Genomic DNA, 24,452 nt, shown 5'->3' on the forward strand with positions numbered 1-24,452 from the left:
ACATAAAAAAAGGTGTCATAGGGGTACCTCCCGATGCATGTGCTTACGTAGCAATAAATAGCTACGTGGGAAGTAGGTGGATGTATTCCGGGGAGAGATAATAGAGCAGTGATTCCCAACCTTTTATTTATTTAGAAAAACCCTTACAAATTTTTTAGATTTTCCAGGAGCCCCTATACCTGGCTGACATATATTTATATAAAAAAAAAAATTAGAATGTTTTATTAATAGATTACGCTAAAATAATAATTTAACATTTTCTATTCAATTACAAATAAAGGTGTAAACTTGCACTTTTGGATATTCTTCACTAACTTTTGGAGATTCTTCGCTAACTTTTGGAGATTCTTCACTAACTTTTGGAGATTCTTCACTAACTTTTGGAGATTCTTCACTAACTTTTGGAGATTCTTCACTAACTTTTGGAGATTCTTCGCTAACTTTTGGAGATTCTTCAGTAACTTTTGGAGATTCTTCACTAACTTTTGGAGATTCTTCGCTAACTTTTGGAGATTCTTCGCTAACTTTTGGAGATTCTTCGCTAACTTTTGGAGATTCTTCGCTAACTTTTGGAGATTCTTCACTAACTTTTGGAGATTCTTCGCTAACTTTTGGAGATTCTTCGCTAACTTTTGGAGATTCTTCGGTAACTTTTGGAGATTCTTCACTAACTTTTGGAGATTCTTCGCTAACTTTTGGAGATTCTTCGCTAACTTTTGGAGATTCTTCGCTAACTTTTGGAGATTCTTCGCTAGCTTTTAAAGATTCTTCGCTAGCTTTTGGAGATTCTTTGCTAACTTTTGGAGATTTTCGCTAACTTTTGGAGATTTTTCGCTAGCTTTTAGAGATTTTTCGCTGACTTTTGCAGATTCTTCGCTAGCTTTTGAAGATTTTTAGCTAACTTTTGGAGATTCTTCGCTAACTTTTGGAGATTCTTCGCTAGCTTTTGGAGATTCTTCACTAACTTTTGGAGATTCTTCACTAACTTTTGGAGATTCTTCACTAACTTTTGGAGATTCTTCGCTAACTTTTGGAGATTTTTCACTAACTTTTGGAGATTCTTCACTAACTTTTGGAGATTTTTTGCTAACTTTTGGAGATTCTTCGCTAATTTTTGGAGATTTTTTGCTAACTTTTGGAGATTCTTCGCTAGCTTTTGGAGATTCTTCGCTAACTTTTGGAGATTCTTTGCTAACTTTTGGAGATTCTTCGCTAATTTTTGGAGATTTTTCGCTAACTTTTGGAGATTCTTTGCTAGCTTTTGGAGATTCTTCACTAACTTTTGGAGATTCTTCGCTAACTTTTGGAGATTCTTCACTAACTTATGGAGATTCTTCGCTAACTTTTGGAGATTCTTCGCTAACTTTTGGAGATTCTTCGCTAACTTTTGGAGATTCTTCACTAACTTATGGAGATTCTTCGCTAACTTTTGGAGATTCTTCGCTAACTTTTGGAGATTCTTCGGTAACTTTTGGAGATTCTTCACTAACTTTTGGAGATTCTTCGCTAACTTTTGGAGATTCTTCGCTAACTTTTGGAGATTCTTCGCTAGCTTTTAAAGATTCTTCGCTAGCTTTTGGAGATTCTTTGCTAACTTTTGGAGATTTTCGCTAACTTTTGGAGATTTTTCGCTAGCTTTTAGAGATTTTTCGCTGACTTTTGCAGATTCTTCGCTAGCTTTTGAAGATTTTTAGCTAACTTTTGGAGATTCTTCGCTAACTTTTGGAGATTCTTCACTAACTTTTGGAGATTCTTCACTAACTTTTGGAGATTCTTCACTAACTTTTGGAGATTCTTCACTAACTTTTGGAGATTCTTCGCTAACTTTTGGAGATTTTTCACTAACTTTTGGAGATTCTTCACTAACTTTTGGAGATTTTTTGCTAACTTTTGGAGATTCTTCGCTAGCTTTTGGAGATTCTTCGCTAACTTTTGGAGATTCTTTGCTAACTTTTGGAGATTCTTCGCTAATTTTTGGAGATTTTTCGCTAACTTTTGGAGATTCTTTGCTAGCTTTTGGAGATTCTTCACTAACTTTTGGAGATTCTTCGCTAACTTTTGGAGATTCTTCACTAACTTATGGAGATTCTTCGCTAACTTTTGGAGATTCTTCGCTAACTTTTGGAGATTCTTCGCTAACTTTTGGAGATTCTTCACTAACTTTTGGAGATTCTTCGCTAACTTTTGGAGATTCTTCGCTAACTTTTGGAGATTCTTCGGTAACTTTTGGAGATTCTTCACTAACTTTTGGAGATTCTTCGCTAACTTTTGGAGATTCTTCGCTAACTTTTGGAGATTCTTCGCTAGCTTTTGGAGATTCTTCGGTAACTTTTGGAGATTCTTCACTAACTTTTGGAGATTCTTCGCTAACTTTTGGAGATTCTTCGCTAACTTTTGGAGATTCTTCGCTAACTTTTGGAGATTCTTCGCTAGCTTTTAAAGATTCTTCGCTAGCTTTTGGAGATTCTTTGCTAACTTTTGGAGATTTTCGCTAACTTTTGGAGATTTTTCGCTAGCTTTTAGAGATTTTTCGCTGACTTTTGCAGATTCTTCGCTAGCTTTTGAAGATTTTTAGCTAACTTTTGGAGATTCTTCGCTAACTTTTGGAGATTCTTCGCTAGCTTTTGGAGATTCTTCACTAACTTTTGGAGATTCTTCACTAACTTTTGGAGATTCTTCACTAACTTTTGGAGATTCTTCACTAACTTTTGGAGATTCTTCGCTAACTTTTGGAGATTTTTCACTAACTTTTGGAGATTCTTCACTAACTTTTGGAGATTTTTTGCTAACTTTTGGAGATTCTTCGCTAATTTTTGGAGATTTTTTGCTAACTTTTGGAGATTCTTCGCTAGCTTTTGGAGATTCTTCGCTAACTTTTGGAGATTCTTTGCTAACTTTTGGAGATTCTTCGCTAATTTTTGGAGATTTTTCGCTAACTTTTGGAGATTCTTTGCTAGCTTTTGGAGATTCTTCACTAACTTTTGGAGATTCTTCGCTAACTTTTGGAGATTCTTCACTAACTTATGGAGATTCTTCGCTAACTTTTGGAGATTCTTCGCTAACTTTTGGAGATTCTTCGGTAACTTTTGGAGATTCTTCACTAACTTTTGGAGATTCTTCGCTAACTTTTGGAGATTCTTCGCTAACTTTTGGAGATTCTTCGCTAGCTTTTAAAGATTCTTCGCTAGCTTTTGGAGATTCTTTGCTAACTTTTGGAGATTTTCGCTAACTTTTGGAGATTTTTCGCTAGCTTTTAGAGATTTTTCGCTGACTTTTGCAGATTCTTCGCTAGCTTTTGAAGATTTTTAGCTAACTTTTGGAGATTCTTCGCTAACTTTTGGAGATTCTTCACTAACTTTTGGAGATTCTTCACTAACTTTTGGAGATTCTTCACTAACTTTTGGAGATTCTTCACTAACTTTTGGAGATTCTTCGCTAACTTTTGGAGATTTTTCACTAACTTTTGGAGATTCTTCACTAACTTTTGGAGATTTTTTGCTAACTTTTGGAGATTCTTCGCTAATTTTTGGAGATTTTTTGCTAACTTTTGGAGATTCTTCGCTAGCTTTTGGAGATTCTTCGCTAACTTTTGGAGATTCTTTGCTAACTTTTGGAGATTCTTCGCTAATTTTTGGAGATTTTTCGCTAACTTTTGGAGATTCTTTGCTAGCTTTTGGAGATTCTTCACTAACTTATGGAGATTCTTCGCTAACTTTTGGAGATTCTTCACTAACTTATGGAGATTCTTCGCTAACTTTTGGAGATTCTTCACTAACTTATTGAGATTCTTCGCTAACTTACGGAGATTCTTCACGAACCCCGAACACGCCCTTGCGGAACCCCCAAGTGGTCGATGAAACCTTATTTACGAAACACGAGGCTTCTATTATATAAGGAGATGTTCGATTAGAGAACTTTCTTTATAGCGAGAGAGAGACAAATCATAGAAAACGTGAAGCACCGCAATACTCCGGATCTGGGAAGTTCTCTGCTACAGTCCGCGAGTGACTCCTTGCTCAGTACAAACGATCACTGCTGCTATACAAGCCCGTTCTCTCGAACGTTCTCTCGATTCTTCGCTAGCTTTTGGAGATTCTTCACTAACTTTTGGAGATTCTTCACTAACTTTTGGAGATTCTTCACTAACTTTTGGAGATTCTTCACTAACTTTTGGAGATTCTTCGCTAACTTTTGGAGATTTTTCACTAACTTTTGGAGATTCTTCACTAACTTTTGGAGATTTTTTGCTAACTTTTGGAGATTCTTCGCTAGCTTTTGGAGATTCTTCACTAACTTATGGAGATTCTTCGCTAACTTTTGGAGATTCTTCACTAACTTATGGAGATTCTTCGCTAACTTTTGGAGATTCTTCGCTAACTTTTGGAGATTCTTCGCTAACTTTTGGAGATTCTTCACTAACTTTTGGAGATTCTTCGCTAACTTTTGGAGATTCTTCGCGAACTTTTGGAGATTCTTCGGTAACTTTTGGAGATTCTTCACTAACTTTTGGAGATTCTTCGCTAACTTTTGGAGATTCTTCGCTAACTTTTGGAGATTCTTCGCTAGCTTTTAAAGATTCTTCGCTAGCTTTTGGAGATTCTTTGCTAACTTTTGGAGATTTTCGCTAACTTTTGGAGATTTTTCGCTAGCTTTTAGAGATTTTTCGCTGACTTTTGCAGATTCTTCGCTAGCTTTTGAAGATTTTTAGCTAACTTTTGGAGATTCTTCGCTAACTTTTGGAGATTCTTCACTAACTTTTGGAGATTCTTCACTAACTTTTGGAGATTCTTCACTAACTTTTGGAGATTCTTCACTAACTTTTGGAGATTCTTCGCTAACTTTTGGAGATTTTTCACTAACTTTTGGAGATTCTTCACTAACTTTTGGAGATTTTTTGCTAACTTTTGGAGATTCTTCGCTAATTTTTGGAGATTTTTTGCTAACTTTTGGAGATTCTTCGCTAGCTTTTGGAGATTCTTCGCTAACTTTTGGAGATTCTTTGCTAACTTTTGGAGATTCTTCGCTAATTTTTGGAGATTTTTCGCTAACTTTTGGAGATTCTTTGCTAGCTTTTGGAGATTCTTCACTAACTTATGGAGATTCTTCGCTAACTTTTGGAGATTCTTCACTAACTTATGGAGATTCTTCGCTAACTTTTGGAGATTCTTCACTAACTTATTGAGATTCTTCGCTAACTTACGGAGATTCTTCACGAACCCCGAACACGCCCTTGCGGAACCCCCAAGTGGTCGATGGAACCTTATTTACGAAACACGAGGCTTCTATTATATAAGGAGATGTTCGATTAGAGAACTTTCTTTATAGCGAGAGAGAGACAAATCATAGAAAACGTGAAGCACCGCAATACTCCGGATCTGGGAAGTTCTCTGCTACAGTCCGCGAGTGACTCCTTGCTCAGTACAAGCGATCACTGCTGCTATACAAGCCCGTTCTCTCGAGCGTGCTCTACGTCAAGAAACTGGCGTGCTAAAGTGCCCTTATCCTAACTTACCACAGAGGACCCAAAACAGAAAACGGGACATTGTGTCAATTTCGCGAGCCACAACCATTTTCTAGTACGACAGTTTTTTTAGCCGTAGGTAAAGTATACGTCAAAATGCGACGTGCTATTTGGAGGGCAGGTTGATAATACATGACTATGGCTTAGAAAGCGTGAGTCACCGCTACAACGGTGAACTTCACACAGAAAACGGGATGGTGAACTTCACACAGAAAACGGGACGGTGAACTTCACACAGAAAACGGGACACACACACACACACACACACACACACACACACACACACACACACACACACACACACACACACACACACATACACACACACACTCACCCACACACACACAGGGGAATTGACAGGGTGGACAAAGACAAACTCTTCAGCACGGGTGGGACACGAACAAGGGGACACAGGTGGAAACTTAGTACCCAGATGAGCCACAGAGACGTTAGAAAGAATTTTTTCAGTGTCAGAGTAGTTAATAAATGGAATGCATTAGGCAGTGTTGTGGTGGAGGCTGACTCCATACACAGTTTCAAATGTAGATATGATAGAGCCCAGTAGGCTCAGGAATCTGTTTACCAGTTGATTGACAGTTGAGAGGCGGGACCAAAGAGCCAAAGCTCAACCCCCGCAAGCACAATTAGGTGAGTACACACACACACACACACACACACACACACACACACACACACACACACACACACACACACACACACACACACACACACACACACACACACACACACACACACACACACACACATAAGAGAAATCGGTTTTGAGGACCCAGTAGGAATGAGCGACCACAGTGTACTGGTGTTTGAGTACCTGATTGAAGAAGGGTTATTGAACTCGAGGAGGGATACCGAAACCAAAAGGTTAGCATACCGAAAGGGAAACTATGAGGGGATAAGAAAATTCCTAACAGATATAGCATGGGAAACAGAGCTCAGGGGAAAGACGGCCCAAGATATGATGGATTACATCACGCAGAAGTGCAAGGACGCAGCAAACAAGTTTGTCCCAGTCCAAAAGGAAAACAGAGAAATGAAGATGAGAAACCCATGGTTTAATCAAAGATGTAGGCTAGCTAAGCAGCAAAGTAAAAGGGCATGGAGAAACTATAGGAATAACAGGACACTGGAGAGCAGAGAAAGATACCAGAATGCCAGGAATGAATATGTCAGGATGAGAAGAGAGGCAGAAAGACAATACGAAAATGACATCGCAAGCAAGGCAAAGACTCAGCCTAAATTGTTGCATAGCCACATTAGGAGAAAAACAACAGTAAAGGAACAGGTTATGAGATTAAGGATAGGGGCGGAAGGATTCACTACAAATGACAAGGAAGTGTGTGAGGAATTGAATAAGAAATTCCAGGAGGTCTTCACCTTAGAACAAGGAGAAATTCCAGAGGTAAGTGAGGGAATAGCTAACCAGGAACCACTGGAAGAGTTTGAGATTACCAGTGGGGAAGTAAGGAAGTGTTTACTAGAGTTGGACGTGACGAAGGCTATAGGCCCAGATGGAATCTCCCCTTGGGTTCTAAAGGAAGGAGCAAGAGAACTGAGCCTACCACTCTCCATAGTGTATAACAAATCACTGGCAACAGGGGAACTGCCAGATATTTGGAAAGCAGCTAACGTAGTCCCGATATACAAGAAAGGGGATAGACAGGAGGCACTGAACTACAGACCAGTGTCCCTAACCTGCATACCATGCAAGCTGATGGAGAAGATTGTGCGAAAAAAACTAGTGGAGCATCTGGAGCGAAGGAACTTTGTAACACAGCATCAACATGGGTTCAGGGATGGCAGGTCCTGCCTCACAGGGTTACTTGAATTCTACGACCAGGCAACAAAAATAAGGCAAGAAAGAGAAGGGTGGGCAGACTGCATATTTTTGGATTGTCAGAAAGCCTTTGATACAGTGCCACACAAGAGGCTAGTGCGAAAGTTGGAGATGCAGGCTGGAGTGAGAGGGAAGGTACTCCGGTGGATAGAGGAATACCTAAGCAACAGGAGACAACGAGTCTGTGTGAGGGGTGAGGTCTCAGATTGGCGAGACGTCACAAGTGGAGTCCCGCAGGGGTCAGTCCTTGGACCTATGCTGTTTCTGGTATATGTAAATGATCTCCCAGAGGGTATAGATTCGTTCCTCTCAATGTTTGCCGACGATGCAAAAATTATGAGGAGGATTGAAACAGAGGATGATAGTAGGAGGCTACAAGATGACCTGGATAGACTGAGTGAATGGTCCAACAAATGGCTGTTGAAGTTCAACCCGAGTAAATGCAAAGTAATGAAACTAGGCAGTGGAAACAGGAGGCCAGGCACAGGATACAGAATAGGAGATGAAGTACTTAATGAAACAGACAGAGAGAAAGATCTAGGAGTTGATATCACACCAAACCTGTCTCCTGAAGCCCACATAAAGAGAATAACGTCTGCGGCATATGCGAGGCTGGCTAACATCAGAACGGCGTTCAGGAACCTGTGTAAGGAATCATTCAGAATCTTGTACACCACATATGTAAGACCAATCCTGGAGTATGCGGCCCCAGCATGGAGCCCGTACCTTGTCAAGCACAAGACGAAGCTGGAAAAAGTCCAAAGGTATGCTACTAGACTAGTCCCAGAACTAAGAGGCATGAGTTATGAGGAAAGGCTGCGGGAAATGCACCTCACGACACTGGAAGACAGAAGAGTAAGGGGGGACATGATCACAACCTACAAAATCCTCAGGGGAATCGACCGGGTAAACAAGGATGAACTATTCAACACTGGTGGGACGCGAACAAGGGGACACAGGTGGAAGCTGAGTACCCAAATGAGCCACAGAGACGTTAGAAAGAACTTTTTCAGTGTCAGAGTAGTTAGTAAATGGAATGCACTAGGAAGTGATGTGGTGGAGGCTGACTCCATACACAGTTTCAAATGTAGATATGATAGAGCCCAATAGGCTCAGGAATCTGTACACCAGTTGATTGACGGTTGAGAGGCGGGACCAAAGAGCCAGAGCTCAACCCCCGCAAGCACAATTAGGTGAGTACAATTAGGTGAGTACACACACACACACACACACACACACACACACACACACACATACACACACACACTCACCCACACACACACACACACACACACACACACACACACACACACACACACACACACACACACACACACACACACACACACACACACACACACACACACACACACACACACACACACATACACTCACGCACACAAATACTCTACAATCCCCCCACGTACGTACGTGGGGGGATTGACAATCACGTACTCTACAATCCCCCACCAAACTGTAGAAGGCCCAGGCAGGAGTACGAGGACAGCAACAAGACATGTATAGATGAACTGCAGAGGGCAGCAACTATAGCCATAGAATGAGAGCGAAGCTGCTGGTCATGGGGGACCTAAATCACGGAGAGATAGATTGGGAAACGAGGAATCCCCATGGCGGGGAGGAGACCTGGGGAGCGAAGCTGGTAGACGTTATTGACAGGAATTTCCTAACACAGCATGTGAAGGAAGATACTAGGAAAAGAGGAGGGGATACGCCCAGCCTATTAGATCTCATTTTCACCCAGAATGTAGAAGACATCGAGCAGTTGGAACATGAAATACCACTAGGAGCCAGTGACCAATGTGTCCTAGTCTTTGACTACATGATGGAGCTTAAAATTGTAACCAAAGGACAAGAGGTCCGGGAAAGGAGACTTGATTACAGAAAAGGGGACTACAGAAGGATAAGGGACTACCTGGGAGAAGTGCAGTGGGAGGAAGAACTTAGACTTAGAGGAAAAACAGTGCAAGGTATGATGAACCAAGTCATATTGAAATGCAAGGAGGCTGAAGATAGATTTATTCCAACAATAAAGGAAAAAAGCAGGAGGGAATATAATAACCCATGGTTTAATAGACAGTGTCAGGAAGCAAAGGTGAGAAGCAGGAGGGAGTGGAGGAAGTACAGAAGACAAAGGACAGAGGACAACAGGATTAGATGTAACAGAGCTAGGAATGATTACATTAACATAAGACGAGTGTCGGAAAGAAATTATGAGAATGATAATGCAGTCAAAGCGAAAAAGCAACCAAAATTACTACATAGCCATATAAGAAGGAAGATGTCGGTAAATGACCAAGTGACAAGACTGAGGAAAACAGAAGGGGCATATACAGAAAGCGACAAGGAAATCTGCAAGGTACTGAATGCAAATTATCAGATATATTATCAGATATAGAGGTGACAGCAGAGGAGGTAATGAAACAGTTTACAACACTGGATGCAAATAAAGCTGTTAGACCAGACAAAGTATCACCGTGGATACTTAAAGAGGCAGCGCAGGCTCTCAGCGTGCCTCTGGCAATGATCTTTAATGAGTCACTTATGTCGGGAGAATTGCCCAGTTGCTGGAAGGAGGCAAATGTCGTACCGATTTTCAAGAAAGATGATAGGGAGGAGGCACTTAACTACAGACCCGTATCACTGACAAGCATCCCCAGCAAAGTACTTGAAAGAATAATTAGGCTAAGACTTGTTGAGCACCTGGAGAGCATTGGGTTTGTAAACAAGCACCAACATGGGTTCTGGACAGGGAAATCATGCCTAACAAACCTTTTAGAATTCTATGATAAAGTAACAAGGATAAGGCAGGACAGAGAAGGCTGGGCAGACTGCATATTTCTTGACTGCCAAAAGGCCTTTGATACAGTACCGCACATGAGACTGCTATACAAACTTGAGAGGCAGGCAGGAGTAAGCGGAAAGGCCTTAGTATGGGTGAAGAACTACCTAACAGGAAGGAGCCAGAGGGTAATGGTAAGGGGCAAGAAGTCGGACTGGCGAACAGTAACAAGTGGAGTACCTCAAGGATCGGTGCTGGGACCAATCCTCTTTCTAATTTACGTAAATGATATGTTTAGAGGAGTGGAATCATACATGTCAATGTTTGCAGATGACGCAAAATTAATGAGAAGAGTTGTGACAGATGAGGATTGTAGGATCCTCCAAGAGGACTTAAACAGGTTGCAGAGATGGTCAGGGAAATGGCTACTGGAGTTTAACACCAGTAAATGTAAAGTTATGGAAATGGGATCAGGTGATAGGAGACCAAAGGGACAGTACACAATGAAGGGGGAACAGCCTACCTGTAACGATTCGAGAAAGAGACCTGGGAGTGGATGTGACACCTAATCTAACTCCTGAGGCACATATAAATAGGATAACGACAGCAGCGTACTCTACACTGGCGAAAATTAGAACTTCATTCAGAAACCTAAATGAGGAGGCTTTTAGGGCGCTTTACACTGCCTACGTGAGACCCGTCTTAGAGCATGCCGCGCCATCATGGAGCCCCCACCTGAAGAAACACATAAAGAAACTGGAGAAGGTTCAGAGGTTTGCGACGAGGCTTGTCCCAGAGTTACGAGGGATGGGATATGAAGAGCGTCTGAAGGAACTGAACCTTACGACACTAGAGAAAAGAAGGGAGAGAGGAGATATGATAGGGACATAAAATACTCAGGGGAATTGACAAAGTGGAAATAGATCAAATGTTCACACGTAATAATAACAGAACGAGGGGACATGGGTGGAAGCTGGAAACTCAGATGAGTCACAGAGATGTTAGGAAGTTTTCTTTTAGCGTGAGAGTAGTGGAAAAATGGAATGCACTTGGGGAACAGGTTGTGGAAGCAAATACTATTCATACTTTAAAACTAGGTATGATAGGGAAATGGGACAGGAGTCATTGCTGTAAACAACCGATAGCTGGAAAGGCGGGATCCAAGAGTCAATGCTCGATCCTGCAATCACAAATAGGTGAGTACATACATATGTACCTTATCCAAAACACATTCCGGCAGTCTGCAACCGTCATCAACATTAATCAACACGGCCGCCATTGCAATCTCGGCGCCTCGGAGCCAAAAAAAGCCATATGAGCATCGTGTTAATCAGTGTTGCCGTTCGTGCATCAATAAATTACCGATCAGCCAATCAGCGCCGGGCTCTGGAGTGATCAGGTGATGAGACAGCCAATGGCAGCCAGAGTGGAGATCCTTAATCTCCTCCAAGGACCGTTTTTTAACGGATAAAGCAGTATATACGAGCCTGCTCTATTATCCGGAGTGGTTATACGTCAGTGGAATAGTTTAGAAATTCCGGGGGTTAGATGTTCTACCCTTATTATCTACACACACAGACACACACACACACATACATACACATTTGGGCCCGGTAGCCTGGTGGATAGCGCACAGGACTCGTAATTCTGTGGCGCGGGTTCGATTCCCGCACCAGGAAGAAACAAATGGGCAAAGTTTCTTTCACCCTGAATGCCCCTCTTACCTAGCAGTAAATAGGTACCTTGGAGTTAATCAGCTGTCACGGGCTGCTTCCTGGTGTGTGTGTGTGTGTGTGTGTGTGTGTGTGTGTGTGTGTGTGTGTGTGTGTGTGTGTGGTGTAGAGAAAAAAAAAAGTAGTTAGTAAACAGTTGATTGACAGTTGAGAGGCGGGCCGAAAGAGCAAAGCTCAACCCCCGCAAACACAACTAGGTGAATACACATACACAGACACACACACACACACATATAGTGAGGAAATTATAGTGAGTGACTACCATACAGTGAGGAAAGAGAGGGAAGGGAGAGGAGGTGGAGGAGTGGCCCTGCTGATAAGGAAGGATTGGAGTTTTGATGAGATGGAAATTCCGGGCTGTGACGGATTCAGAGATTACATAACAGGAACTATAACAATGGGTGGACCTAAGATAATGGTGGCAGTCATTTACAACCCTCCCCTAAATGACAGAAGACCCAGACAGGAGTTTGATAGGAACAACATGGCAACCATTAATATAATAGAGAGAGCAGCTTCAGTTGCCTGCAGGAATGGCTCAAGACTCTTAATCATGGGTGATTTCAACCATGGAAAGATAGACTGGGAGAATGGGGACCCACATGGTGGTACAGATACATGGAGAGCTAAACTCTTGGAAGTGGCAACAAGGAACTTTCTGAGCCAGCACGTCAGGGAACCCACAAGAATGAGAGGCAATGATGAACCAGCTAAACTTGACCTGATATTCACATTGAATGAATCAGAAATAAGGGAAGTCAAAGTTGAAGCGCCCCATAGGAATGAGAGACCACAGTGTACTGACTTTTGAGTACTTGGTGGAGGTAGGGATAACCTATCCAAGGATGGGATCGGAGGAGAAAAGACTGAATTACAGAAGAGGAAAATATGACGAGATGAGGAACTTCCTCAGGGGAATACCATGGGAAACAGAACTCAGAGAGAAGACTGTGCAGGATATGATGGATTATGTCACCCAGAAGTGCCAGGAAGCTGCAGATAAGTTTATCCCCGTCCAAAAGGAGAAAAACGAAAAGCAACAGAAGAATCCATGGTTCAACCAGGAGTGTAAGGTAGCGAAGCAATTGAGTAAAAGAACATGGAGAAACTACAGGAATAACAGAACACCAGAGAGCAGGGAGAGATACCAGAGGTCCAGGAATGAATACCTCAGAGTGAGGAGAGAAGCAGAGAGACAATATGTAAATGACATCGCGAGTAAAGCCAAGACCCAACCAAAGCTGCTCCACAGCCACATCAGGAGGAAAACAGCAGTGAAGGAACAAGTGATGAAATTGAAAAAAAGGGGAGAACAGATACACAGAGAATGACAAGGAGGTGTGTGAAGAACTCACCAAGAGATTCCAGGAGGACTTCACAACAGAACAAGGAGAAGCCCCTGCACTAAATGAGGAGGCAAACCAAGCAACCTTGGAGGAATTTGACCTCACCAGTGATGAGGTCAAAAGGTGTCTGTTGGAGCTGGATGTGACAAAGGCTGTTGGGCCTGATAGAATCTCACCATGGATACTAAAAGAAGGTGCAGAAGCACTAAGTGTGCCACTCTCTATGGTGTATAACAGGTCACTGGCAACAGGAAACCTACCAGAAAGTTGTAAGACAGCTAATGTAGTCCCAATATACAAGAAAAGTGACAGGCAGGAGCCACTGAACTACAGGCCAGTTTCCCTAACTTGTATACCATGCAAGGTGCTGGAGAAGATCGTGAGGAAAAGACTCGTAGAGCATCTGGAGGGAAACAGTTTTGTAACGCACCACCAACATGGGTTCAGGGATGGTAAATCGTGCCTCACAGAGTTAAAAGAATTCTATGACCAAGGAACACAAATTAGGCAGAAAAGAGAAGGGTGGGTAGACTGCATTTTCTTGGACTGTCATAAAGCCTTTGACACAGTACCCCATAAAATAGCTGTTACAAAACTTGGAGCAACAGGCAGGAGTAAAAGGGAAGGTGCTCCAGTTAATAAGGGAGTATCTAAGCAACAGGAAACAGCGAGTAACTGTGAGCAGGGAGGCATCAGAGTGGCGAGATGTCACCAGCGGAGTCCCACAGGGCTCTGTACTTGGACCCATCCTGTTTCTAAAATATGTAAATGATCTTCCAGAGGGTATAGACTCATTCCTCTCAATGTTTGCTGATGATGCAACAATTATGAGAAGAATCAAGACAGATGAAGATAGACAGAGACTACAGGATGACCTGGACAAACTGGAGGAATGGTCTAGAAAATGGCTGCTAAAATTCAACTCAGGAAAGTGTAAAGTAATGAAATCAGACGAAGGGAGCAGGAGGCTGAACACAAGGTATCATCTGGGAGGTGAAATCCTGCAAGAGTCAAGTAGAGAGAAAGATCTGGGGGTCGATATCACACCGAACCTGTCCCCAGAGGCCCACATCAAAAGGATATCATCAGCGGCATATGCTAGACTGGCCAGTATAAGTACTGCTTTTAGAAACTTGTGTAAGGAATCGTTCAGGACCCTGGATACCACTTATGTAAGACCAATCCTGGAGTATGCAGCTCCAGCCTGGAGTCCATACCTAGTTAAACACAAGACAAAGTTAGAGAAGATTCAGCGGTATGCCACCAGACTTGTCCCGGAACAGAGAGGTATGAGCTACGAGGAAAGGCTGAAGGAGCTGAACTTCACGTCCCTGGAAAACAGAAGAGTAAGGGGAGACATGATAACCACCTACAAAATTCTCAGGGGAATTGACAGGGTGGACAAAGAAAAACTATTCAGCACGAGTGGGACACGAACAAGGGGACACAGGTAGAAACTGAGTACCCACATGAGCCACAGAGACGTTAGAAGGAACTTTTTCAGTGTCAGAGTAGAACTGACTTCACGTCCCTGGAAAACAGAAGAGTAAGGGGAGACATGATAACCACCTACAAAATTCTCAGGGGAATTGACAGGGTGGACAAAAAAAAACTATTCAGCACGAGTGGGACACGAACAAGGGGACACAGGTAGAAACTGAGTACCCACATGAGCCACAGAGACGTTAGAAGGAACTTTTTCAGTGTCAGAGTAGAACTGACTTCACGTCCCTGGAAAACAGAAGAGTAAGGGGAGACATGATAACCACCTACAAAATTCTCAGGGGAATTGACAGGGTGGACAAAGAAAAACTATTCAGCACGAGTGGGACACGAACAAGGGGACACAGGTAGAAACTGAGTACCCACATGAGCCACAGAGACGTTAGAAGGAACTTTTTCAGTGTCAGAGTAGTTAACGGATGGAATGCATTAGGCAGTGATGTGGTGGAGGCTGACTCCATACACAGTTTTAAATGTAGATATGATAGAGCCCAGTAGGCTCAGGAATCTGTACACCAGTTGATTGACAGTTGAGAGGCGGGACCAAAGAGCCAAAGCTCAACCCTCGCAAGCACAAATAGGTGAGTACACACACAGCGCCTCGTTGCTGAGTGGACAGCGCTCTAGGGTCGTAGTCCAAAGGCAGAGGCATTTCAGCCTTTGGACAATATCTCCCTCACAACACTCTCTCCCTCACAACACTCTCTCCCTCATAACACTCTCTCCCTCACAACACTCTCCCTCACAACACTCTCTCCCTCACAACACTCTTTCCCTCACACCACTCTCTCCCTCACAACACTCTCTCCCTCACACCACTCTCTCCCTCACAACACTCTCTCCCTCACAACACTCTCTCCCTCACAACACTCTCTCCCTCACAACACTCTCTCCCTCACACCACTCTCTCCCTCACAACACTCTCTCCCTCACACCACTCTCTCCCTCACAACACTCTCTCCCTCACACCACTCTCTCCCTCACAACACTCTCTCCCTCACAACACTCTCTCCCTCACACCACTCTCTCCCTCACAACACTCTCCCTCACAACACTCTCTCCCTCACAACACTCTCTCCCTCACAACACTCTCTCCCTCACAACACTCTCCCTCACAACACTCTCTCCCTCACAACACTCTCCCTCACAACACTCTCTCCCTCACACCACTCTCTCCCTCACAACACTCTCTCCCTCACAACACTCTCTCCCTCACAACACTCTCCCTCACAACACTCTCTCCCTCACAACACTCTCTCCCTCACACCACTCTCTCCCTCACAACACTCTCCCTCACAACACTCTCTCCCTCACACCACTCTCTCCCTCACAACACTCTCTCCCTCACAACACTCTCTCCCTCACAACACTCTCCCTCACAACACTCTCTCCCTCACAACACTCTTTCCCTCACACCACTCTCTCCATCACAACACTCTCTCCCTCACACCACTCTCTCCCTCACAACACTCTCTCCCTCACAACACTCTCTCCCTCACAACACTCTCTCCCTCACAACACTCTCTCCCTCACAACACTCTCTCCCTCACAACACTCTCCCTCACAACACTCTCTCCCTCACAACACTCTTTCCCTCACACCACTCTCTCCATCACAACACTCTCTCCCTCACACCACTCTCTCCCTCACACCACTCTCTCCCTCACAACACTCTCTCCCTCACAACACTCTCTCCCTCACAACACTCTCCCTCACAACACTCTCTCCCTCACAACACTCTTTCCCTCACACCACTCTCTCCATCACAACACTCTCTCCCTCACAACACTCTCTCCATCACAACACTCTCTCCCTCACAACACTCTCTCCCTCACAACACTCTCTCCCTCACAACACTCTCTCCCTCACAACACTCTCTCCCTCACAACACTCTCTCCCTCACAACACTCTCTCCCTCACACCACTCTCTCCCTCACAACACTCTCCCTCACACCACTCTCTCCCTCACAACACTCTCTCCCTCACACCACTCTCTCCCTCACAACACTCTCTCCCTCACAACACTCTCTCCCTCACAACACTCTCTCCCTCACAACACTCTCTCCCTCACAACACTCTCTCCATCACAACACTCTCTCCCTCACAACAATCCCTCCCCCAACCAACAATCCCTCCTCCATCAACAATCTCTCCCCCACAAACAATATCTCCCCCACCAACAATCTCTCCCCCCACCAACAATCCCTCCCCCACCAATAATCTCTCCCCGCACCAACAATCCCTCCCCCACCAACAATCCCTCCCCCATCAATAATCTCTCCCCCACCAACAATCCCTCCCCCACCAACAATCCCTCCCCCATCAACAATCTCTCCCCCACCAACAATCCCTCCCCCACCAACAATCCCTCCCCCATCAACAATCTCTCCCCCACCAACAATCCCTCCCCCACCAACAATCCCTCCCCCATCAACAATCTCTCCCCCACCAACAATCCCTCCCCCACCAACAATCCCTCCCCCATCAACAATCCCTCCCCCACTAATAATCTCTCCCCGCACCAACAATCCCTCCCCCACCAACAATCCCTCCCCCATCAATAATCTCTCCCCCACCAACAATCCCTCCCCCACCAACAATCCCTCCCCCACCAACAATCCCTCCCGCACCAACAATCCCTCCCCCACCAACAATCCCTCCCCCACCAACAATCCCTCCCCCACCAACAATCCCTCCCCCACCAACAATCCCTCCCCCACCAACAATCCCTCCCCCACCAACAATCCCTCCCTCACCAACAATCCCTCCCCAACCAACAATCCCTCCCCAACCAACAATCCCTCCCCCACCAACAATCCCTCCCCCACCAACAATCACTCCCGCACCAACAATCCCTCCCCCACCAAAAATCCCTCCCCCATTAACAATCCCTCCCCAACCAACAATCACTCCCCCACCAACAATCCTGCCCCCACCAACAATCACTCCCGCACCAACAATCCCTCCCCCCACCAACAATCCCTCCCCCATTAACAATCCCTCCCACACCAACAATCCCTCCCCAAACCAACAATCCCTCCCCGCATCAACAATCACTCCCCCACCAACAATCCCTCCCATCACCAACAATCCCTCCCCCACCAACAATCCCTCCTCCACCAACAATCCCTCCCTCACCAACAATCCCTCCCCAACCAACAATCCCTCCCCCACCAACAATCCCTCCCCCACCAACAATCCCTCCCCCACCAACAATACCTCCCCCACCAACAATCCCTCCCTCTCCAACAATCCCTCCCCCACCAACAATCCCTCCCCACACCAACAATACCTCCCTCACCAACAATCCCTCCCCCACCAACAATCCCTCCCTCACCAACAATCCCTCCCCCACCAACAATCCCTCCCCCACCAACAATCCCTCCCCCACCAACAATCCCTCCCCCACCAACAATCCCTCCCCCACCAACAATCCCTCCCCCACCAACAATCCCTCAGCCTCATCACACATCCTTGGTCATCTAACCCGTACCATTCCAGTACCATTAATCCCTTTGACTAATCCCAGAGTAATCTGCTGGTGGCCAGCAGGGGATTAACAGTCGGGGCGGCGGGTGGGGGTCCGGGTGTGGGGTCAAGGGATGGGGATGAGGAGGAGGGGGGGAGGGTGGGAGGGTGGGGGAGGTGTGGTTTATGGGGTCACGACCAACAAGGCGCTAATGGCTGCGGTATCTGTTGACCTTAAAGATTACTGGTGTTGACCTGTCCGCTTGGCGGCGCTGTTGAGAGGGGGGGTGGGGCAGGGGTGATAGGGAGGGGGAGAGAGAGGAGGAGGGGGGGGATAGGGGGATATGAGGGAGGAGGGGGGGGGTTTATGAGGAAGTCAGCTAAATGATCTGGACCGTTGGTCGTTGGTCAGAATTAGCGTCAGGTTTTGAAATATAAGTACCATACCTGTCCTCACACTTGATGCGTCAAGTGTGAGGACAGGTGAATTGCTTGTATTAGTCTCTCTCCTGCAACAATCACTGACAGCAGTTTGTTCACTCATACTGTTAACACGGAAGCCCGTCCTCATAAACACCAGCCCGTCCTCATAAACCCAGCCCGTCCTCATAAACACCAGCCCGTCCTCATAAACACTGCCCGTCCTCATAAACACTGCCCGTCCTCATAAACACCAGCCCGTCCTCATAAACACCTGCCCGTCCTCATAAACACTGCCCGTCCTCATAAACACTGCCCGTCCTCAAAAACCCTGCCCGTCCTCATAAACACCAGCCCGTCCTCATAAACACCAGCCCGTCCTCATAAACACCTGCCCGTCCTCATAAACACTGCCCGTCCTCATAAACACTGCCCGTCCTCAAAAACCCTGCCCGTCCTCATAAACACTGCCCGTCCTCATAAACACTGCCCGTCCTCATAAACACTGCCCGTCCTCATAAACACTGCCCGTCCTCATAAACCCAGCCCGTCCTCATAAACACTGCCCGTCCTCATAAACACTGCCCGTCCTCATAAACCCAGCCCGTCCTCATAAACACCAGCCCGTCCTCATAAACACCAGCCCGTCCTCATAAACACCAGCCCGTCTTCATAAACACTGCCCGTCCTCATAAACCCAGCCCGTCCTCATAAACCCAGCCCGTCCTCATAAACACCAGCCTGTCCTCATAACCCCAGCCCGTCCTCATAAACCCAGCCCGTCCTCATAAACACCAGCCCGTCCTCATAAACACCAGCCCGTCCTCATAAACACCAGCCCGTCCTCATAAACCCATCCCGTCCTCATAAACACCAGCCCGTCCTCATAAACACCAGCCCGTCCTCATAAACACCAGCCCGTCCTCATAAACACCTGCCCGTCCTCATAAACCCAGCCTGTCCTCATAAACCCAGCCCGTCCTCATAAACCCAGCCCGTCCTCATAAACCCAGCCCGTCCTCATAAACCCAGCCCGTCCTCATAAACCCAGCCCGTCCTCATAAACCCTGCCCGTCCTCATAAACCCTGCCCGTCCTCATAAACCCAGCCCGTCCTCATAAACACCTGCCCGTCCTCATAAACACCTGCCCGTCCTCATAAACACCAGCCCGTCCTCATAAATCCAGCCCGTCCTCATAAACCCAGCCCGTCCTCATAAACCCAGCCCGTCCTCATAAACACCAGCCCGTCCTCATAAACCCAGCCCGTCCTCATAAACACCTGCCCGTCCTCATAAACACCAGCCCGTCCTCATAAATCCAGCCCGTCCTCATAAACACCAGCCCGTCCTCATAAACACCTGCCCGTCCTCATAAACCCAGCCCGTCCTCATAAACACCAGCCCGTCCTCATAAACACCAGCCCGTCCTCATAAACACCAGCCCGTCCTCATAAACACTGCCCGTCCTCATAAGCACCAGCCCGTCCTCATAAACACCAGCCCGTCCTCATAAACACTGCCCGTCCTCATAAACACCAGCCCGTCCTCATAAACACCAGCCCGTCCTCATAAACACCAGCCCGTCCTCATAAACACCAGCCCGTCCTCATAAACACCAGCCCGTCCTCATAAACACTGCCCGTCCTCATAAACACCAGCCCGTCCTCATAAACCCTGCCCGTCCTCATAAACCCAGCCCGTCCTCATAAACCCAGCCCGTCCTCATAAACCCAGCCCGTCCTCATAAACACCAGCCGTCCTCATAAACACCAGCCCGTCCTCATAAACACCAGCCCGTCCTCATAAACACTGCCCGTCCTCATAAGCACCAGCCCGTCCTCATAAACACCAGCCCGTCCTCATAAACACTGCCCGTCCTCATAAACACCAGCCCGTCCTCATAAACACCAGCCCGTCCTCATAAACACCAGCCCGTCCTCATAAACACCAGCCCGTTCTCATAAACACTAGCCCGTCCTCATAAACACTGCCCGTCCTCATAAACACCAGCCCGTCCTCATAAACCCTGCCCGTCCTCATAAACCCAGCCCGTCCTCATAAACCCAGCCCGTCCTCATAAACCCAGCCCGTCCTCATAAAACCTGCCCGTCCTCATAAACACCAGCCCGTCCTCATAAACACCAGCCCGTCCCCATAAACCCTACCCGTCCTCATAAACACCAGCCCGTCCTCATAAACCCTGCCCGTCCTCATAAACCCAGCCCGTCCTCATAAACCCAGCCCGTCCTCATAAACCCAGCCCGTCCTCATAAACCCTACCCGTCCTCATAAACACCAGCCCGTCCTCATAAACCCTGCCCGTCCTCATAAACACCAGCCCGTCCTCATAAACACCAGCCCGTCCTCATAAACCCAGCCCGTCCTCATAAACACCAGCCCGTCCTCATAAACACCAGCCCGTCCTCATAAACCCAGCCCGTCCTCATAAACCCTGCCCGTCCTCATAAACACCAGCCCGTCCTCATAAACCCTGCCCGTCCTCATAAACACCAGCCCGTCCTCATAAACCCAGCCCGTCCTCATAAACACCAGCCCGTCCTCATAAACACCAGCCCGTCCTCATAAACACCAGCCCGTCCTCATAAACCCAGCCCGTCCTCATAAACACCAGCCCGTCCTCATAAACACCAGCCCGTCCTCATCAACACCAGCCCGTCCTCATAAACCCAGCCCGTCCTCATAAGCCCAGCCCGTCCTCATAAACACCAGCCCGTCCTCATAAACCCAGCCAGTCCTCATAAACACTGCCCGTCCTCATAAACCCTGCCCGTCCTCATAAACACCAGCCCGTCCTCATAAACCCTGCCCGCCCTCATAAACCCAGCCCGTCCTCATAAGCACCAGCCCGTCCTCATAAACACCAGCCCGTCCTCATAAACACCAGCCCGTCCTCATAAACCCAGCCCGTCCTCATAAACACCAGCCCGTCCTCATAAACACCAGCCCGTCCTCATAAACCCAGCCCGTCCTCATAAACCCTGCCCGTCCTCATAAACACCAGCCCGTCCTCATAAACCCTGCCCGTCCTCATAAACACCAGCCCGTCCTCATAAACCCAGCCCGTCCTCATAAACACCAGCCCGTCCTCATAAACACCAGCCCGTCCTCATATAAACACCAGCCCGTCCTCATAAACCCAGCCCGTCCTCATAAACACCAGCCCGTCCTCATAAACACCAGCCCGTCCTCATAAACACCAGCCCGTCCTCATAAACCCAGCCCGTCCTCATAAACCCAGCCCGTCCTCATAAACACCAGCCCGTCCTCATAAACCCAGCAAGTCCTCATAAACACTGCCCGTCCTCATAAACCCTGCCCGTCCTCATAAACACCAGCCCGTCCTCATAAACCCTGCCCGCCCTCATAAACCCAGCCCGTCCTCATAAGCACCAGCCCGTCCTCATAAACACCAGCCCGTCCTCATAAACCCAGCCCGTCCTCATAAACACCAGCCCGTCCTCATAAACCCAGCCCGTCCTCATAAACACCAGCCCGTCCTCATAAACCCTGCCCGTCCTCATAAACCCTGCCCGTCCTCATAAACCCTGCCCGTCCTCATAAACCCAGCCTGTCCTCATAAACACCAGCCCGACCTCATAAACCCAGCCCGTCCTCATAAACACCAGCCCGTCCTCATAAACACCAGCCCGTCCTCATAAACCCAGCCCGTCCTCATAAACACCAGCCCGTCCTCATAAACACTGCCCGTCCTCATAAACCCTACCCGTCCTCATAATCACCAGCCCGTCCTCATAAACCCTGCCCGTCCTCATAAACACCAGCCCGTCCTCATAAACCCAGCCCGTCCTCATAAGCACCAGCCCGTCCTCATAAACCCTGCCCGTCCTCATAAACCCAGCCCGTCCTCATAAACACCAGCCCGTCCTCATAAACCCAGCCCGTCCTCATAAACACCAGCCCGTCCTCATAAACCCAGCCCGTCCTCATAAACACCAGCCCGTCCTCATAAACCCTGCCCGTCCTCATAAACCCAGCCCGTCCTCATAAACCCTACCCGTCCTCATAAACACCAGCCCGTCCTCATAAACACTGCCCGTCCTCATAAACCCAGCCCGTCCTCATAAACACCAGCCCGTCCTCATAAACACCAGCCCGTCCTCATAAACACCAGCCCGTCCTCATAAACACCAGCCCGTCCTCATAAACCCTGCCCGTCCTCATAAACCCAGCCCGTCCTCATAAACCCTACCCGTCCTCATAAACACCAGCCCGTCCTCATAAACACTGCCCGTCCTCATAAACCCAGCCCGTCCTCATAAACACCAGCCCGTCCTCATAAACACCAGCCCGTCCTCATAAACACCAGCCCGTCCTCATAAACACCAACCCGTCCTCATAAACCCTGCCCGTCCTCATAAACCCAGCCTGTCCTCATAAACACCAGCCCGTCCTCATAAACCCAGCCTGTCCTCATAAACACCAGCCCGTCCTCATAAACCCTGCCCGTCCTCATAAACCCAGCCTGTCCTCATAAACACCAGCCCGTCCTCATAAACCCTGCCCGTCCTCATAAACCCAGCCTGTCCTCATAAACACCAGCCCGTCATCATAAACCCAGCCTGTCCTCATAAACACCAGCCCGTCCTCATAAACACCAGCCCGTCCTCATAAACCCAGCCTGTCCTCATAAACACCAGCCCGTCCTCATAAACCCTGCAGGTCCTCATAAACACTGCCCGACCTCATAAACCCAGCCCGTCCTCATAAACACTGCCCGTCCTCATAAACCCTGCCCGTCCTCATAAACCCTGCCCGTCCTCATAAACACTGCCCGTCCTCATAAACCCAGCCCGTCCTCATAAACACTGCCCGTCCTCATAAACCCTGCCCGTCCTCATAAACCCTGCCCGTCCTCATAAACACTGCCCGTCCTCATAAACCCAGCCCGTCCTCATAAACACTGCCCGTCCTCATAAACCCAGCCCGTCCTCATAAACACTGCCCGTCCTCATAAACCCTGCCCGTCCTCATAAACCCTGCCCGTCCTCATAAACACTGCCCGTCCTCATAAACCCAGCCCGTCCTCATAAACACTGCCCGACCTCATAAACCCAGCCCGTCCTCATAAACACTGCCCGTCCTCATAAACCCTGCCCGTCCTCATAAACCCTGCCCGTCCTCATAAACACTGCCCGTCCTCATAAACCCAGCCCGTCCTCATAAACCCAGCCCGTCCTCATAAACCCTGCCCGTCCTCATAAACCCAGCCCGTCCTCATAAACACTGCCCGACCAAACCTGCAGCTGTACCTGTACCTTCAGCTGTACCTGTACCTGCACCTGTACCTGTACCTGTACCATCAGGTGTTCCTGTACCTGAAGCTGTACCTGAATCTGCAGCTGTAACTGTACCTGAAGCTCTACCTGTACCATCTACTGTAACTGTACCTGAAGCTGTACCTGTACCATCTGCTGTACCTGTACCTGCAGCTGTTCCTGTACCTACAGCTGTACCTGAAGCTGTACCTGTACCATCTGCTGTACCTGTACCTGCAGCTGTTCCTGTACCTACAGCTGTACCTGTACCTGTCCCTGTACCTACAACTGTACCTGCACCTGTAACTGTACCTGTACCTGTACTTGTAACTGCAGCTGTACCTGTACCTGCAGCTGTCCCTGTACCTGCAGCTGTCCCTGTACCTGCAGCTGTACCTGCAGCTGTACCTGTACCTGCAGATGTACCTGCAGCTGTACCTGCAGCTGTACCTGTACCTGTACCTGTACCTGCACCTGTGTTAGAAATAACCAACAGTTTTATACATCT

The 24,452-nt window shown here is 47.1% G+C and overlaps 1 protein-coding gene across 1 annotated transcript in view; it reads right to left on the reverse strand.

Moving 5' to 3' along the window:
• Nucleotides 1-264: 264 nt before the first annotated feature.
• The window catches only part of LOC138370175 (golgin subfamily A member 6-like protein 22), a 59,913-nt gene continuing 35,725 nt past the window's right edge, over nt 265-24,452 (reverse strand). Inside the window, exons 2-12 of the mRNA XM_069334163.1 lie at nt 4,714-5,090; nt 4,354-4,624; nt 4,045-4,272; nt 3,315-3,691; nt 3,039-3,225; nt 2,581-2,999; nt 2,095-2,491; nt 1,700-2,055; nt 1,424-1,610; nt 903-1,300; nt 265-813 (exon numbers count right to left, since the gene is read on the reverse strand). Coding sequence (XP_069190264.1) covers nt 265-813; nt 903-1,300; nt 1,424-1,610; nt 1,700-2,055; nt 2,095-2,491; nt 2,581-2,999; nt 3,039-3,225; nt 3,315-3,691; nt 4,045-4,272; nt 4,354-4,624; nt 4,714-5,090 — 3,746 coding nt within the window. The remainder of the gene's footprint in view (nt 814-902; nt 1,301-1,423; nt 1,611-1,699; nt 2,056-2,094; nt 2,492-2,580; nt 3,000-3,038; nt 3,226-3,314; nt 3,692-4,044; nt 4,273-4,353; nt 4,625-4,713; nt 5,091-24,452) is intronic.

Source organism: Procambarus clarkii, chromosome 31 (assembly GCF_040958095.1).
Source record: "Procambarus clarkii isolate CNS0578487 chromosome 31, FALCON_Pclarkii_2.0, whole genome shotgun sequence".
Taxonomy (NCBI): domain Eukaryota; kingdom Metazoa; phylum Arthropoda; class Malacostraca; order Decapoda; family Cambaridae; genus Procambarus; species Procambarus clarkii.